The sequence below is a fragment of the Tachypleus tridentatus genome, chromosome 12 (genome assembly GCF_004210375.1).
Source record: "Tachypleus tridentatus isolate NWPU-2018 chromosome 12, ASM421037v1, whole genome shotgun sequence".
NCBI lineage: Eukaryota > Metazoa > Arthropoda > Merostomata > Xiphosura > Limulidae > Tachypleus > Tachypleus tridentatus.
Window position 1 is genome coordinate 118802490 of NC_134836.1, and position 18702 is coordinate 118821191.

An 18702-nucleotide genomic window follows, 5' to 3' on the forward strand; every position below is an offset into this window, starting at 1 on the left:
GATATATTTTTCGTCATCACGAAATCACAAAGTTAACGCGAGTAACGGCACCTAGTGGCATTGATGGGCCATAGAAAGTGTTCGATAAATTTTATAAGACAAAACTTGAAAATAGTGATGACACCTAGCGACATTTATGGGCCGCAGAATGTGTTCGATAAACTATAAAATAAGATATTTAAAAAACTGAGTAAGCGAATAGAACAAAAAATAATTTTAATTACAGGATATTGTAACTCTCAAGTGCATCTACATAGAACAATAAATACTTACTTGAAATAACAGAAAATGCTTAACGTTAAGATCAGAGCTACAAGGGAAACGATAGAACCCACGAATAGAATGTATGCAACGGCAGTCTGATCGGATGAAAAGTTGTCCTGAAATAAATACAACAATACAACATAAGTTCTACTGTCCTTTCTTTCATTACCTTTATAATATCTAAAGAATAGTTTTAACCTTTATTTCGTAGTTTTCTGAGAACTTGAAGTCATTCTAGTCCTAACAAATTGTCGTGTTAGTGGGGTCAAAATGGCGTCTCTGACTGTACTAGAGTAAAGGTTAACCCAAGGCTCTAGTTGGAAGCCAAGTCACTCACTTTCCAAGTAAAAATGTGCTCTGTGAACTTGCTTAGATAGATGGTGTTCAAGGTACAAGATATTTTATGGTCCTCTTTAGGCGATAAGACATAACTAATGATACCGATGGGACGTCACTGTCACTAAATTATGAGCTATCCTGGTGAAAAGCATTTATGAAGGTGTTTTTCTCACAACGTACGCTTCACTCTTTTCCGGTGCTCTTGTATTACTAGTGCTTTTGAGATGACGAAATATTTTACGGTCGTGCAAAGAAAGGAGGTGTGGTTGACACTTTTCAGGTGGCAAAATTTTATTTAATTATAAATAGCATTGAAATTTGGTTGACACTTCTTAAATGACGAACTGTTCTATGATAATATACACTAGTGAGATATGATGGACACTTCTCAAGTGACGAACTGTTTTGTGATAATATATACTAGTGAGAAATGGTTGACACTTCTCAAATGACGAACTGTTCTATGATAATATACACTAGTGAGATATGATAGACACTTCTCAAGTGACGAACTGTTCTGTGTACATGTATACCAGTGAGATATGGTTGACACTTCTCAATTGACAAACTGCTTTGTTATACTATTCAAATAATCAGTTGACAAATTTAAGTAAGGAGGTGACACGAGGTACATCGTGGCACTGTGTTTATTCAATGAGGTGTTAGTGGCATCGCTCAGCTGACGACATATTTCTGACCCTTTTCAAAAGTCGTGTAATCAAATCCCAGTTTAAAACTTTCAAATCAAATGTGATCTCGTCGAGTTTAAAGTTTCGTATCAGTTCTTTTTTTTTATACATATATATATATATAGTCGTCCTAATGAACGATTATTTATATCTATAAGGTCAGGATATTTTTAGCAGAACCACTACTTCACTCAAGAGAACAGAATTTAAAACATTGACACAACACAGAAAAATGATGAGACGTACTACTGGCGTCAGACCTGTGAGGAATCAGCTCTCTCTCTTGAAAACGAAACTAAATGAGAGAAACGTCATATGTAGAATTTACCCTCTTCGTTTAATTTAAGCTTTTGTTTACTAGAGTCGATTATGTAGTAAAATATAGTTTCGTGATCTTGAGAACTAATAATGAATAAACGATTTTAAAGGATGTGTCAGAGAGTTTGAAGTACTGGCTTACATAAAGCTCAGAAATATAAGAAAAGTTTATATTATGGTTAAAGAACGGTGCGAAGGTCAAATACGATTGGCTGAACGCCATCTTCGTTCTTTCGTACATTGTGGTTGCAAATATTAACTGGGTTTTATTTCTTAACTTTAGAATCACCAGTGTTTCTTGATACATAGATGGTGTTAGGTGACTGTTTTTAAAGAAGCACAAAACTACACAAAGAGCAATCGGTGCTCTGCTCACCACTGGTATCGAAACCCAGTTTCTAGCGTTCCGTAGACATACCGTTGTGCCACTGGGAGAGGGCCTAGAGTGAATATCTATTTTAAGATTTAAATACTATAGTTATAATACGGTTAAAACTAATTCATGAAACATATATCATATAATGTACCGTGGCAGTAACCGATAGTTTTATAACATATAATATACCATGATACTAACCGATAGTTTTATAGCATATAATGCACCATGTAGTGTGTGTGTTTTTACTAGCTGATTGTGCATGTAAGGGGAATATAGAAGTTTTTGTGTGCTTGATTTTTAAAGTTGGTGTCTTCCCCTGGTGGTTCGTACGAAAACTAGACCTATTTCTAATAGTAAATTTAAAATTTTATTGCAAAGTCTTAACATAAACTTTCGTAAAGATAATGCATTATTCGACTCTAGTAATGAGATAGAAATATATAACAATAAATTCTTATAGTGAATGTTATATCATGTTTTTCTTACCTGGTGAAGCAGCTCAAGACATTCGGTATAGTTCGTCCACTCGCCCCACAGCCAATCACCGTTTTCGTTACAATAACGGTAAGCATACGCTTGTTATAAAAATAAAACACTGTTGTTATAGAGACCAGAAAGGAAAATTAAATTATTAAAATGTGGTGAGCACCATAAATTTCTTTTTATTTAAACAGCAAAGCTACGCATTAAGATATTTGTGCTTGGACCAAACCGGGAATTATAGCCTGAATTTTAGTGTAATATGCCCTCGAGCTTGCACCTGAGCCACTGAGAGGTGGTCACGTTAAAAGGACTATGTTTATCTAATATTGTTGTTCTTATCGTTGATGTCTTCCCAGTAAAAATTGAAAAATATATAAACAATGAACTTTTAACCGTAGTTGCTAAAATTAACTGATCAGAAAGAATTAACCAGAACATCATCTGATCATGGGAGAAAAATACTGCTAAAAATTATCTGATCATAGGATAAAAATACTGCTAAAAATCATCTGATCGTAGGAGAAAAATATTGCAAAATATTAACTGATCATAGGAGAAAATACTGCTAAAATCATTTTATCATAGGAGAAAAATACTGTCTAATATCAAATTATTATAGGAGAAAATACTCAAAATTAACAGATCATAGGAGAAAAATACTATTTAATATCAAATGATCATAGGAGAAAAATACTGCCAAAAGTTAACAGATCATAGGAGAAAAATACTGCTAAAAAAATCTAATGATAGGAGAAAATACTGCTATAAATCATCTGATCATGGAAGAAAAATACTGCTAAAACTCCACTTATTATAGGGAAAAAATACTGCCATAAATCAAATGATCATAGGTGAAAATTACTGTCTCATATCAACTGATCATAGCAGAAAAATACTGCTAAATATCAGATAATAACCAGAGAAGAAATATGCTGCCAAAAATAAGCTGACTAAAGAAGGCGGGAGAGTAACATCAAGCACGTGCAGTATACGTGATTTTCCTTTCACAAATTTAAAGCCTCTTAGTTTCTGTCGTTTTCAGAGTTTGATCCATGAACTTCACAAACTTATAATGTATCAAAAGTAAATGTTTCAATAAACATTTTATTATAAATAATTTATTATCATATAGCTACACTAGAGCTCAACCGATTTTCGTCTGTCCATCTCTAACTTGTTTTCATATATGTTTAATATATTTTAAATTGTATTACGAACTAATATACAGGCCCGGCATGGCCAGATGGTTAAGGTATTCGACTTGTAATCTAAGGGTCGCGGGTTTGAATATCCATCATACCAAACACGCTCGCCCTTTCAGCCGTGGGGGCGTTATAAAGTGATAGTCAACCCCACTATTTGTTGGTAAAAGAGTAGCCCAAGAGTTGGCGGTGGGTGTTGATGACTAGCTGCCTTCCCTTTAGTCTTACACTGCTAAATTAGGGACGACTAGCGCAGATAGCTCTCGTGTAACTTTGCGCGAAATTAAACCAAACCTAACTAATATTCCATTGTAATATTTTATTCAAGTTATAAAGAAAATCATGATTACAGAAAATCACTTAACAATAGTATATTTTAATACGATACACTTACTATTGTTATGCAGTCTGATAATAGTAATAATATAAACACAGTGCGTTTTAAATGAAAGTCATTACAATAACTGTATATTTCAAAAATTCAAACATGGCTTTGTTATATAAATCCAACAATACCATTGTTATGAATCTCTAATAACAAAAAATAATTGTTTCGAAATTTCAGACCTTTCTCCATTGTCCTCACATTTATAGGAACATGGTTGTGTGTAAATATTTCTGAACATGATAGCAATGCCATTTCTCCAGCAGGTGTCGCTGGCCAGCAATAAAAAGAATCCCAGATCGCTTCACAGAAGACACCTGTTAGAAAAGAGAAAAGTTTTTATTTTTTTATTTTGTTTTTGTTCTATGTTTAGTGATATCACACTCAGAAGGTAAAACTGAAGAACTAACAAACATATTGAAGTTAGCAGATTGTGCTGTTAGAGTGCGCTTTTAAAGGGGTAGCTTGTACAGTTTCTAAGAGCTTATGTGCAAAACGCACTATATACTTGTAAAGTAGCGAATAGTTTAACACTTGTTAATAGTTGAAATATGCATTTCTAATGAAACACCAAACAAATCTTAAATATTGTGTCTCTAAAAGGTTTAAGCAAATTCAGAGTTATATACCTGCACATACTTTAAAATGTCCATTTCTTAGGTAATTTCCATGCACACTCTATATAATTCAATTATTATTTTATAAATTAATTTTCTGTAGCAATAATTTATTTTTTATGAGACATGTTAAAGCCAAACGTTTCGAGGCTTTTAAAACAAATGGAAAAAAAATGGAAAAAAGAAACATAAAAAATTCCATCTTTCTTTAAAAGTTTGTATAGTCTTCGAACTTTAAACATAATTTATAAATTTTAACGAAAAGAATTATTAAATATACAAAAACACAGTATTTACAAAACGTTTGGTTTTAGCCACACTGGGCTTCCAATGTAGGAAATCAGACCCAGGATTTGAGCATTCTAAGTACATAAACCTACAACTCTTCTGCCAGGACACATAAATCTTACAACTGAAGTATCTTCGAATGTGAAATACTAAAGTTTTATTTGTAAAAAATATTTAGAAATGTGTTGTGGATATTTTGATGAGATGCGGACATTTTGTTATTAAAAGATTTCCTTGTCGGTAAATTGTTACTAGAACAGTTTGTGACAGGTGTATTATTGTTACATCATTTTTATGATATGGTAGTTTTTGTTACGGATATTGATTGTGTAACACGTTGTTTTTAAATAGAAAATTGACTGGAGACGACAATGAAAAACGATAATAGATTTAAGAATTACATATCACCATAGAGACGAGAGGGTGGCTAAGCCTTTAAAATGATGTGTTACAGAAGGTGTCGTGAACAGTGTTACATGAAACATTACAATGAAAACGGTTTAGATCAACAACAACAAATTATTGTAATTTAAAATAATTTGACTTTAATTCAAAACATCTTCGATAACTTGAACATTTGCAAACTCGACATATGTATCATAGTGGTGAATCTAGTAACAAAATTCATCAGTCACAGTCATCGTGACTGCAACTTGGATGGTGTAACGAAGTGTTTTTGTAACAATAAGTCCTTGACACGAGCTGTCTGTAACGAAACGCCCCATACTCTACTTGAAAAGTTCCCGTATAGTTACATAAAACTACCCTATGTTCGTTATGTAAAAGACAAAATGGATTAGTTTAAAAAACGCCGAAGTACATTTTTAGAACATTTGAATTGCGTAAGAAAAAAAATTTTAGTAGATGAATAATGATTCAGATGTCCACTCTCTGTCCTTGAAATTACATTTAAAGTTTATATTAAATGCGTGTATTTCATAAAGCAACCACCCTACGAAACATGAAGGTCCATTACCTTCTGATGTTTTTGTTTAAAGCAAGCACATGATTTTCACATAAGTCACGTACGTTATTTGTACAGAAGAAACTCTCCACATTTCTGTTTGTTTGTTGTTCAGCACAAAGCTACACGATGGTAGTAGTATATCATAGTTATAATACATAACATTGTTTATATTGCCATTGTAAACAGGTTAATATTGTCAGTTACTGCAGACGACTGTTTGATTATTCCTTAACCCTAACATCGTTGTTGAATAAGTAAAACATCGAAGGCTGCTTTATAATTTAACGAATATTTTGACATAAAACATTTTTATTTACAGCGCTGAAGAAACCGCAAAGGCAAAACGTCGGTTAAGATAAAAGTTTTCTTGTAATTATAGTTATTTTATTTATAATTATAGTTATTTGAAGTATAAACATTGTTATCAAAATTAAGAAAAATCACTGCGATTAGTTAAACATGACTGTTTAAATAGTTCAGACGAATGGAGTTAGTTTGGATATTTACTAGGTTTTAGTGACTGTTTTCCAAAAACACTTTTCATGCGCAAACAATTTTTGTTACCATGGCTCTTCGATTAAAATGTTCATTATTTTAATTTTTTCGGTCTAAATAATACGGTGTCACTTCTTCGGAATTAATTCTTACACATGCTCTCTCAAACAGTTTGTAAACGTCTCAGCTGCACGTCTTTCACTGAGACTAAACTGTTCAAGGTCTCGATATATAAACCGTTCAGGAAGACCAGGAACACTTAATAAAAGAACAGCAGAAGAAAAAAATGAACCTGTGCGTTAATTTCTTTTAACCACGGCTGAAAAACAGAAGGACTAAGAAAAGGCTTCAAATGTACGCCTAAGGGTGTTCGTTCTCAGGAGCAAGAGGGCTCAAGTTTATTGCGCACGTGGATTAATTAGAAACCGTAAAATTATCCTTAAAACCATACATGTTGCAGGGTAATTTTTTTAATTGTTACCTTATTTTTATTTATTTTTAGTTGATGTTTTCAGTAAAGTCCCTTGTGTATATGATTTGTAATAATTTAAGGCCACTACAACTAATGGCTATATAGAAAACATCCTCTGTCGTTGTCAGTGGTATGCCCACTATGGGTAATGAATACCCATGGTGGACGAAGCACAGAAAACCCATTGTGTTGCATTGTGCTTAATTTCAAACTAACAGTTGCAAAGAATATGATTGGCTGTTTCAAATGACCTCTTACAAGATGAAAACAAAAATAAATACTTAATCTTTCTGCACATAATTTTATGAAATATTTTGAAATTATCATTGTTTTATAAAGAATACGACTGTTTGTTCATATTAGATATTGTTAATGCTCTTATATGTTTCATCTTCATTGAAAGATATTTATAATTAATTATTTCAAAAGCTATTTTCAAACATCTTTGAACGCTATGCAATTTTTGTTATTCATAATTTAAAAATCAGAAATATCATGTCCTGAAAATAATTAGGATATACAATCAAATAATACAATACAGCAAACATTATAGATGTCGCTTATTAGAAATCGTCTGTTAGTTTTTAAACCTAAAGCCAAACAATGGACTACCTTCGTTTTACTTTCAACGGGTATCGAATTCTGTATAAGAATGAAAACAAAATGAACATGTTTATCCATTTTATATGAAACTGGAAACAACACAATAGAGGTATTTATCTATTTAATATTAAACTAAAAACAACAAAACAAATATATTTATTAATCTAATGTTATGCCTCAGTGGCACAACTGTAGGTCTTCATGCTTTGACAACCCTACAAACTAGTTTCGATGCTTGTGGTGGACAGAGCACAAATAGTTATATAGCCTAATTCTACACAAATAAAGTATTTAACATTAAACTAAAACCAAACGACAAAAGTATTTTCCTGTTTGATATGAACTATAAATCATGACGGAATCAATTTATAGAATCTGAAAGTTTGCACTCGCGTTTTTATATTTAAACATATCGAAAGGCAAGAAATGTGCGCAGAATTTTCGTAGTTGTAAAAACGTGAAAGTAAAATTTTAGTTCTTCCTTTAAAAGTCGATAGTTATAATTGATGCTAGAACGGGGAAAAATAAGTTATTTACCACATTGGTGTTTGTTTTTTTTCGGTGACCTAAATGAAATGAGTCCGAAATCGAAAACAGACAAACACTAGCCTCGAATTTCTTCCGGTTACGTCACTATAACTTCGTGTCAGTAAGTTTGAGAAAATAATATATTTCGAAACGATTCGCTTCTGTTCTTTGTAATTTTTCTAAATACTAAATTTGAGCAAACTTGCGACAGCCACAATAATATTCTATATCAGTCGTGTGTTTGTGCAGAATGTTCATCGTTAATTGTATCTTAGGTGTTTTGTTTCTCACACTGATGACTTTTAGCAAAATAACTTTTTCGTATTCGTTAGTGTTAACTTCAACGGTTGTATTATTATGGCTGCCGCTTACATGAAAAATTAAACCAATCTTTAATATGCAAACATAATTTTAAAGAAACATAACCAACATGCGAGCTCGACCATAAAGCCAAGGAACATTTATTAAATAACAATTCGTCTTTAAGTTATACCAATCAAAATGATAAGCCTTAGTTTCTGTAGCGTGTTTGTTCAGTTGACAACGCATATAGCAACAGCTGTTAGGCTTATTAACGTAATACGACACAAGTACGTGCACTTTAACTTGTGATCTTCGAACTAAAAAAAAACAAAAACGAAGTATTTTATCAAAACAAAACCACAGAAATTAAAGAAAGTGCAAACGCAGCCTGGTAACATTTTAACTTGATTGATTTATTTGTATTTCCATACTATATTAATATGATTTATTTAACAAAACGGACCAATCACGTTCAAAATGTAGTCAATAGGTTATTTACATGGTTAATATTTCACTAATAGTTGGTTTTTATGTGTTTTTTTTTTCAGTTATTTGTTTAGAATACCAAATACGTTATCAGATTTTACAACGTGTATACCCATGACACTAGATCCTTTAACAGGTGGTTAAGGCGCTCGACTCGTAATCCGAGAGTCGCGCGTTCGAATCCCCGTCACATCAAACATACTCGCCCTTTCAGCCGTGAGGGCGTTAGAATGTAACGGTCAATCCTACTATTCATTGGTAAAAGAGTAGCCCAAGAGTTGGCGGTGGGTGGTGATAACTAGCTGCTTTCCCTCTAGTCCTACACAACTAAAGCCCAGATAGCCCTCGTGTAGCTTTGCGCGATGTTCAAAACGAACAAAACTTTAACAGTATTTTCGCCACAAGTTGTTTGTCTGAATGAAACGTTTTTCAGATAGTTCAACGTGTATACCAATGACACCAGAGTTTTGCATTTTGCCATCTGTTACTTGGTTCAAAAGTAAAATAATAAGGGGTTTACTAGTATTTTCTGTGTGTCTGTATATATGTATACACACTATTATTTGATAAAAAAAATCTGTATGACCGCTTACATCAGGAAAAACCACTTAACCGATTGTCACCAAACCTGACATGTGTCCTCAGGGCCCCAAGGAGTGATACAGGTGAAGTCGGCGTTCATATTACATTCATATGTCACTCACGGGAACCCTGTGTCTTTCTTCCACATTATGTTAACGTATAATTGGCGAACCAATGAACCGACATTGTCATCAGATCTCGCGTTAGGAATCAGCCCACTATATCACTACCTAGCGACCCCTGTGTCTTGGTTTTGCGTTTAAATAGTAGGTTAACTAACATCTACATGTATATATATCTTTTTCACTAATGAAAAATGGATGTTTTTGTTAAAATGAGATTATAAGGTGGATTAATATTGCTGTTCTTTTTAGGTGTGTCATCAAACATAAAATAATTTCAATAGATTTATCATTATTGAATTGAACCAAACGTGGTCTAGTGGTTAGTGTGCCCAAACCGTGAACCTGAGAGTCTTCAATCATCGCAAGAACGCCATCCGTACTTCGGGCCACGAGTGCGAATCACTTTTCACTATTCGGTCAGTTTGTTTGTTTTTTTTTGGAATTTCGCACAAAGCTACTCGAGGGCTATCTGTGCTAGCCGTCCCTAATTTAGCAGTGTAAGACTAGAGGGAAGGCAGCTAGTCATCACTACCCACCGCCAACTCTTGGGCTACTCTTTTGCCAACGAATAGTGGGATTGACCGTCACATTATAACGCCCCACGGCTGGGAGGGCGAGCATGTTTGGTGCGTCAGGGATTCGAACCCGCGACCCTCAGATTACGAGTCGCACGCCTTAACACGCTTGGCCATGCCGGGTCCAATCTATTGTTAGGAACAATCTATTGTTAGGAACAATATATAGTTAGTTCCATTTCTTAACGTCGAACGTGGCTTGAAAAATACCACAGATTATATCCATATAATAGTTTTCAATAGTTTACATACTGCAGCTCACGTGCTGCGAGAAGCTATTACAGTTTTACGTATCGTTACGTCATCAGTTGTCGTGAACGAGACCCATTGTTCGTTTATTGAGAATAACGTTATCATGTCATCTATGGTTGTTCTTCAAACCATTTTATACATACCACGTGAAGCGGGGGTCTAGCCTTTTTCATATAGGGAGTCTGAGGTGGACCAGACAGAAATAGTGGGTTTTTTACTGTCAGTGTGTGTGTGTTGAGTACTGTGATTGGTGTGTCTGAAGTAAATTTTGGTGTGGCTAAGCCCGCCTCCTCCATCAGTCACCTCTTTAGGGCTACCCTTAGTTAAGCCTTACTATAAAGGCGTAAAACACATGAAATTTAGTTGTTTAACGCGCTAGGCTATGCCAGGCCCACTATTCGGTCAGACCAGAGTAGCTTAAGCATTGGCAGTGGTTGCTGGTTATTATTCGTCTTCTCTCTAGTGAACCAGTTCAAAAGTTCACAAGGGATAGCTAAGGACATAGTATGTTGATCTTACCGCTGTGAACTATATGAAATCTGAAAAACGTAATCAAATCAAAGTAAAACTTAAAGTAATTAAAAAAAAACTTTAAAAGACTATCTCTACTGTTAGAAAACAAAAAACGACACCAGGACAGTATAGGTGAAGAAGCCACAAGTTCATTTCAAACGTAGTATTTGTTTTTATTAACAAATTGCCCGATTATGATAACGATGGTGACGTAACTTTGGTTAGTGGGAATGATATGTTAAGGAGAGATATGTGCGGGACAGCACTTACGTTTCTGTTCTCAAGCTAACGTTTCGTGTTCTCACATCACATCTCTTGTCTGTTGATTAAAACGAAGCTTAGCGAACGTGACGAGCGAAGAGTAAACGTTCTGTTTTTTTTTTTTTTTGTGTTATATATACACACACAAGATACGTAATTTACCGAGCAAAGTAAACTCGAAAGATTCATTATCTGTGACTGTAGTAAAAAGTAAGTTATATGTCGTTTAAATATAACTACAAGATGCAAAATAATAATCACGTAAAACTTGGACCTTTTTTATGCGAAAAAACTCATTAGCGTTTTTTGTTTATAGTGGATTTGATCTCTGTTCCACGAAATTCAAAACCTTGCACAACATTTCTTGAAATATAAGACAAAAATACAACACACACTATAACACTTCGAGCGCTTTGAATGGCGGAGCCTTCTTTAACACCTAAACAGTTTCTGTTACATTTGTGGAAAATATATTACAGTTTCGCGAAGGTAAGACGTCGCACACAAAGTAAAGATAACATTTTATCACTATTGTGGGTGTCATACTGGGAATTAAGAAAAACTTTGGGCTCCACATGCGTGTTGTACAATTTGTACATCTGGCTTGACACAGTGGCCGAATTAGAAGAGAACAAATATTCCATTCGCAGTTCCCACGATATGAAGGAAGCCCAAAGATGATCTAATTGACAGTTAGATTTTCATGATTAATGTTTTTCGATATTCAGGGTAACTAAACAGTACATTAAATATCCAGATATTGCATCTGCATTGAAACAAGTACCTCACAGGGATGATCTTCCAGTGCCACATCCAATGGAAGAATGAATCTTTGTTAAGCCACAGATTTCGGAAGTATTGATGGATGATGATATTAGAACAGTTCTCAATCAGACAAAAAACAAACAAACTTGTTGCCTAGAAATAACTCAAGTCAGTTGTCAACCATTTTTTAGAAAAGAGATGAAGATATGATGTGATGATTGAATCTATGCTCGAGAACTACAGGAAAATGAGGTATATGATGGCACTGAAGATGAACTTTTTACATTTCCAAATAGCCCCACAGTGGCTCATCAGTATGTCTGCGGACTCAAGGTGCGAGAAACCAGGTTTCGATACTCATGGTAGGCAGAGCACAGATAGCCCATTGTGTAGCTTTGTGCTTCATTCTAAATCAACGAACAATCTTTCCAAATGATCTAGGTGCAGTGAACAATGAACAAGGTAAGAGTTCCCACCAACATCTTTCTACAATGGAACATGGAATCCTGAGATCACGAGAGATTATTGTTAGTTTTTACAGTCTGAAACTTAGAACATGCACAAAAGGTATAAGTCAAGCAACTATTTCGTAACAAAAAACGATATCACGATGTAAGTTTCGAACATAACTTGGGTATATTTTCAGTATATAATCTTATTATATTCGTTACTCTTTGTAACTGTTCTTGCTACTATGCATTGATTTTGGACATTTTTAATTAAAATTTTCAATCAATAGTTATGAAAGAAAAGGTTAGTTTTACGATATGTAAAAATATTTTAAATAAATCTGTCATCACTTAATTTTCAACATTATTTTTAGAATCAGCAAAACTTACCTTCAAAGGAGATATTTCATAACACATTACATTGTTTAGTAAAACACAGGTAGCTTTGGTAGGTGGTGCTTCGTTACACATTACATTGTTTAGTAAAACACAGGTAGCTTTGGTAGGTGATGCTTCGTTACACATTACGTTGTTTAGTAAAACACAGGTAACTTTGATAGGTGATGCTTTGTTACACATTACATTGTTTAGTAAAACACCGGTAGTATTGGTAGGTGGTGCTTCATTACACATTACATTGTTTAGTAAAACACAGGTAGCTTTGGTAGGTTATGTGTCATTACACATTACATTGTTTAATAAAACACCGGTAGTGTTGGTAGGTGGTGCTTTGTTACACATTACATTGTTTAGTAAAACACCGGTAGTATTGGTAGGTGGTGCTTCGTTACACATTACATTGTTTAGTAAAACACAGGTAGCTTTGGTAGGTTATGTGTCATTACACATTACATTGTTTAATAAAACACCGGTAGTGTTGGTAGGTGATGCTTTGTTACACATTACATTGTTTAGTAAAACACCGGTAGTATTGGTAGGTGGTGCTTCGTTACACATTACATTGTTTAATAAAACACCGGTAGTGTTGGTAGGTGGTGCTTCGTTACACATTACATTGTTTAGTAAAACACAGGTAGCTTTGGTAGGTTATGTGTCATTACACATTACATTGTTTAATAAAACACCGGTAGTGTTGGTAGGTGATGCTTTGTTACACATTACATTGTTTAGTAAAACACCGGTAGTATTGGTAGGTGGTGCTTCGTTACACATTACATTGTTTAATAAAACACCGGTAGTGTTGGTAGGTGGTGTTTTGTTACACATTACATTGTTTAATAAAACACCGGTAGTGTTGGTAGGTGGTGTTTTGTTACACATTACTTTGTTTAGTAAAACACAGGTAGCTTTGGTAGGTGATGCTTCGTTACACATTACATTGTTTAATAAAACACCGGTAGTGTTGGTAGGTGATGCTTTGTTACACATTACATTGTTTAGTAAAACACAGGTAGCTTTGGTAGGTTATGTGTCATTACACATTACATTGTTTAATAAAACACCGGTAGTGTTGGTAGGTGATGCTTTGTTACACATTACATTGTTTAGTAAAACACCGGTAGTATTGGTAGGTGGTGCTTCGTTACACATTACATTGTTTAGTAAAACACAGGTAGCTTTGGTAGGTGATGCTTCGTTACACATTACATTGTTTAATAAAACACCGGTAGTGTTGGTAGGTGATGCTTTGTTACACATTACATTGTTTAGTAAAACACAGGTAGCTTTGGTAGGTGATGCTTTGTTACATTGTTTAGTAAAACACAGGTATTGTTGGTAGGTGGTGCTTCGTTACACATCACATTGTTCAGTAAAACACAGGTAGTGTTGGTAGGTGGTGCTTCGTTACACATTACATTGTTTAGTAAAACACAGGTAGCTTTGGTAGGTGATGCTTTGTTACACATTACATTGTTTAGTAAAACACCGGTAGTATTGGTAGGTGGTGCTTCGTTACACATTACATTGTTTAGTAAAACACAGGTAGCTTTGGTAGGTTATGTGTCATTACACATTACATTGTTTAGTAAAACACAGGTAGCTTTGGTAGGTGATGCTTCGTTACACATTACATTGTTAAGTAAAACACAGGTAGTTTTGGTAGGTGGTGCTTCGTTACACATTACATTGTTTAGTAAAACACAGGTAGCTTTGGTAGGTTATGTGTCATTACACATTACATTGTTTAATAAAACACCGGTAGTGTTGGTAGGTGGTGCTTTGTTACACATTACATTGTTTAGTAAAACACAGGTAGTGTTAGTAGGTGATGCTTTGTTACACATTACATTGTTTAGTAAAACACAGGTAGCTTTGGTAGGTGGTGCTTTGTTACACATTACATTGTTTAGTAAAACACAGGTAGCTTTGGTAGGTGGTGCTTTGTTACACATTACATTGTTTAGTAAAACACAGGTAACTTTGGTAGGTGGTGCATTGTTACACATTACGTTGTTTAATAAAACACCGGTAGTGTTGGTAGGTGGTGTTTTGTGACACATTACACTGTTTAGTAAAACACAGGTAGCTTTGGTAGGTGATGCTTCGTTACACATTACGTTGTTTAGTAAAACACAGGTAACTTTGATAGGTGTTGCTTTGTTACACATTACATTGTTTAGTAAAACACCAGTAGTATTGGTAGGTGGTGCTTCGTTACACATTACATTGTTTAGTAAAACACAGGTAGCTTTGGTAGGTTATGTGTCATTACACATTACATTGTTTAATAAAACACCGGTAGTGTTGGTAGGTGGTGTTTTGTTACACATTACGTTGTTTAATAAAACACCGGTAGTGTTGGTAGGTGATGCTTTGTTACACATTACATTGTTTAATAAAATACAGGTAGCTTTGGTAGGTGATGCTTTGTTACTTGTTTAGTAAAACACCGGTAGTATTGGTAGGTGATGCTTTGTTACACATTACATTGTTTAATAAAATACAGGTAGCTTTGGTAGGTGATGCTTTGTTACTTGTTTAGTAAAACACCGGTAGTGTTGGTAGGTGATACTTCGTTACACATTACATTGTTTAATAAAATACAGGTAGCTTTGGTAGGTGATGCTTTGTTACACTTTACATTGTTTAATAAAATACAGGTAGCTTTGGTAGGTGGTGCTTTGTTACACATTACATTGTTTAATAAAACACAGGTAACTTTGGTAGGTGGTGCTTTGTTACACATTACATTGTTTAGTAAAACACAGGTAGTGTTGGTAGGTGATGCTTCGTTACACATTACATTGTTTAATAAAATACAGGTAGCTTTGGTAGGTGATGCTTTGTTACTTGTTTAGTAAAACACAGGTAGTGTTGGTAAGTGATACTTCGTTACACATTACATTGTTTAATAAAATACAGGTAGCTTTGGTAGGTGATGCTTTGTTACTTGTTTAATAAAACACAGGTAGTGTTAGTAGGTGATACTTCGTTACACATTACATTGTTTAATTAAACACGGGTAGTGCTGGTAGGTAATGTGTCATTACACATTATATTGTTTAATAAAACACATTTAGCATAGTTTATAATCATCACCTTTTGGGTAACCCTAGTCAATAGCTGTCGTGTTTTGTTTTTTAATTCATATTTTGTCCAGTAGGTTTTGCTACATGTGACTTCGGTTAGCAACTAACATTTCTGAGAATATTTCTCCAGAATTGTTTACTATAGGCGACACTGATTACTATGTATTCAGTAGTGTCGACCACAAAATTAATCTACACTATTAGATATAGCGATAACAAAAATTGAACACAATAGAATGATCTACAAAAGCAGTCTACACTTTATTATATATATATAGATAATAAAATTTGAGCACAATAGAATGGTCCACAAAAATAATCTACCCTTTATTCGATTCATAGATAATGAAAGTTGAACATAATATTGTGGTTCACAAAATTAATCTACACTTTATTATTTGTTACATTGGAGTCATAAATACTTCTGTACGTTGTATATTGTTTATTATATTAGACTCATAACACTGTTCGTTGTGTATTGTTTATTATATTAGACTCATAACACTGTTCGTTGTGTATTGTTTATTATATTAGACTCATAACACTGTACGTTGTGTATTGTTTATATTAAACTCATAACTCTGTTCGTTGTGTATTGTTTATAATATTAAACTCATAACACTGTACGTTGTGTATTGTTTATAATATTAGACTCATAACACTGTTCGTTGTGTATTGTTTATTATATTAGACTCATAACACTGCACGTTGTGTATTGTTTATATTAGACTCATAAGTCTGTTCGTTGTGTATTGTTTATATTAGATTAATAACTCTGTTCGTTGTGCATTGTTTATAATATTAGACTCATAACACTGTTCGTTGTGTATTGTTTATTATATTAGACTCATAACACTGTACGTTGTGTATTGTTTATATTAGACTCATAACTCTGTTCGTTATGTATTGTTTATAATATTAAACTCATAACAATGTACGTTGTGTATTGTTTATAATATTAGACTCATAACACTGTTCGTTGTGTATTGTTTATTATATTAGACTCATAACACTGTACGTTGTGTATTGTTTATTATATTAGACTCATAACACTGTTTTGTGTATTGTTTATTATATTAGAGTCAGAAATACTTCTGTTTATTGTGTACTGTTTATTATATTAAAGTCATACACACGTTGTGTTCTCTTTAGTAGATTATGGCTGTGCAACGCTTCTTTCTGTATTGTTTAATACGTTACTTACTTTCCTGTCCTTTGTGTGTTTGTCTCTGGATTAGTTCAGGAAACTACTTGCTGCTTTAGTTTGAATGAGAAGTTGGTTTCGTATTTTCTATGAAAGACATTATTAACTGTGATCACTTGACACTTTACTGTCATTGTTTGGAGAAAGCTTACTCTACAAACGACCTACGTATTTAGTACATTGAATTTAGCGACATTTTACATGGTATATGAATCAAAGGCAAGAAGCCTGTGCGTGTTGTAGTTTGTTAAACATGTTTTCTCCTTAATCTCCGATTTTAGGAGTGCAAATGAATTTCCAAAGTGAGAACTGTTTTCTTTAACACCTAAATTGTTATTGGATTACAGGTGTTCTATGCAACTTAGCTTCGTTTGTTTTTTGAATTTCACGCAAAACTTCAGGAGGGCTATCTGCGCTAGCCGTTCATAATTTAAGTGTAAGACTAGAGAGAAAGCAACTAGTCATCACCACCCACCGCCAACTCTTGAGCTACTCTTTTACCAATGAATTGTGAAATTGACTGTGGTATTATAACCCACACAGTATGTTTGATGTGACGGGACTCGAACACGTAACCCTCAGATTGCGAGTCGAGTGCCCTAATCACCTGGCCATGCCGAGCTCTTTGACGTAGGACTTAGCGTTTTATTTTACAGGTGTCTAAGCTTAAAATACATTTATTTATCCCTAATGCGCTGTGTCCACCACGATGGAATCGAATCCCGGATTTTAGCATTGTAAATCTGTAAATTTAGAGCGGACAAACTGAAAGTATATAAAAGAGAAATCAAACCAGAAAAATTACGCGTTTGGAATTTAAGTGATAAAATAGAACAACTTACAAGATCAATTTTACTCTATTTTTGTTTGTTTATTCAGTAAACCTTTGAAACTGAATAGATTAAATGATTTTAATTTGGTTATGAATTATAGTTCGTATTAAAATATTATATATACCTTTATTCAGTGTCTTATCTCCGTTCTGTAAGTGACATATCTCACTCATGGTCAGAGCACGTGTTTCATTCTGGTCAGTGAATTCCATTACGATGAATTTTTTTCTTCTCCTCACTGGGTTGCGAAACCACGTTGTAACTATGGTAACCAAAATTCTTACTGAAAGAGAGAATCTGTCATAGTTCTTCCTCAGCGTATAAATCTGTTTCTATTATTGATACACGCACCATCTATTTTTTTAATGGTCGTAAACCTTACATGTACTAAATCCTATCTAAAGCAAGTACGAGATAGTATCTACTCCTAAGTTAAGCCTCGGGCCATAAACTGGTTGGGTGATTTCACAAGTAATCATTACGAGTCCCAAGTACAAAAAGACGGAAACACGCCATTCATCAAGCAGCCAATGAGAAATAAGCGACCCCTATCAGCTGATTTGTTTGCAATTAGAAACAACTCCAGCTGCTTACAAGTGGGAACAGGTCCCTGTGAACCTGACCTTCCCTGATCCACAAAGACCAAAATCCCGGTAATGAGAAAATGTTTACAATATTCACTGAAGACTCTTTTAACAGTCCTCGCGTTTTTAATCTACATTGTCTCACTAATAAAATATGTGCATTACCTTAATAGACACGTTTTTAACAGAATGTTCCTGTCGATTACCACGGATCACAAGACTTAGTAAGTACATTAGGGGAAAAGTCTTT

General features: G+C 34.1%; 1 protein-coding gene across 2 annotated transcripts in view; it reads right to left on the minus strand.

The window, feature by feature from the left end:
- The window catches only part of LOC143234492 (corticotropin-releasing factor receptor 2-like), a 38663-nt gene extending 20179 nt beyond the window's left edge, over positions 1-18484 (minus strand). Inside the window, exons 1-4 of one of the 2 annotated variants that reach the window (XM_076471887.1) lie at positions 17993-18377; positions 4242-4376; positions 2476-2564; positions 274-380 (exon numbers count right to left, since the gene is read on the minus strand). In XM_076471887.1, coding sequence (XP_076328002.1) covers positions 274-380; positions 2476-2564; positions 4242-4376; positions 17993-18080 — 419 coding nt within the window. In that variant the 5' untranslated portion in view covers positions 18081-18377. Of the gene's footprint in view, positions 1-273; positions 381-2475; positions 2565-4241; positions 4377-17992 lie in introns of both variants that reach the window. The other variant, XM_076471888.1, reaches the window with a different exon arrangement.
- Between the last annotated feature and the right edge of the window lie 218 nt (positions 18485-18702).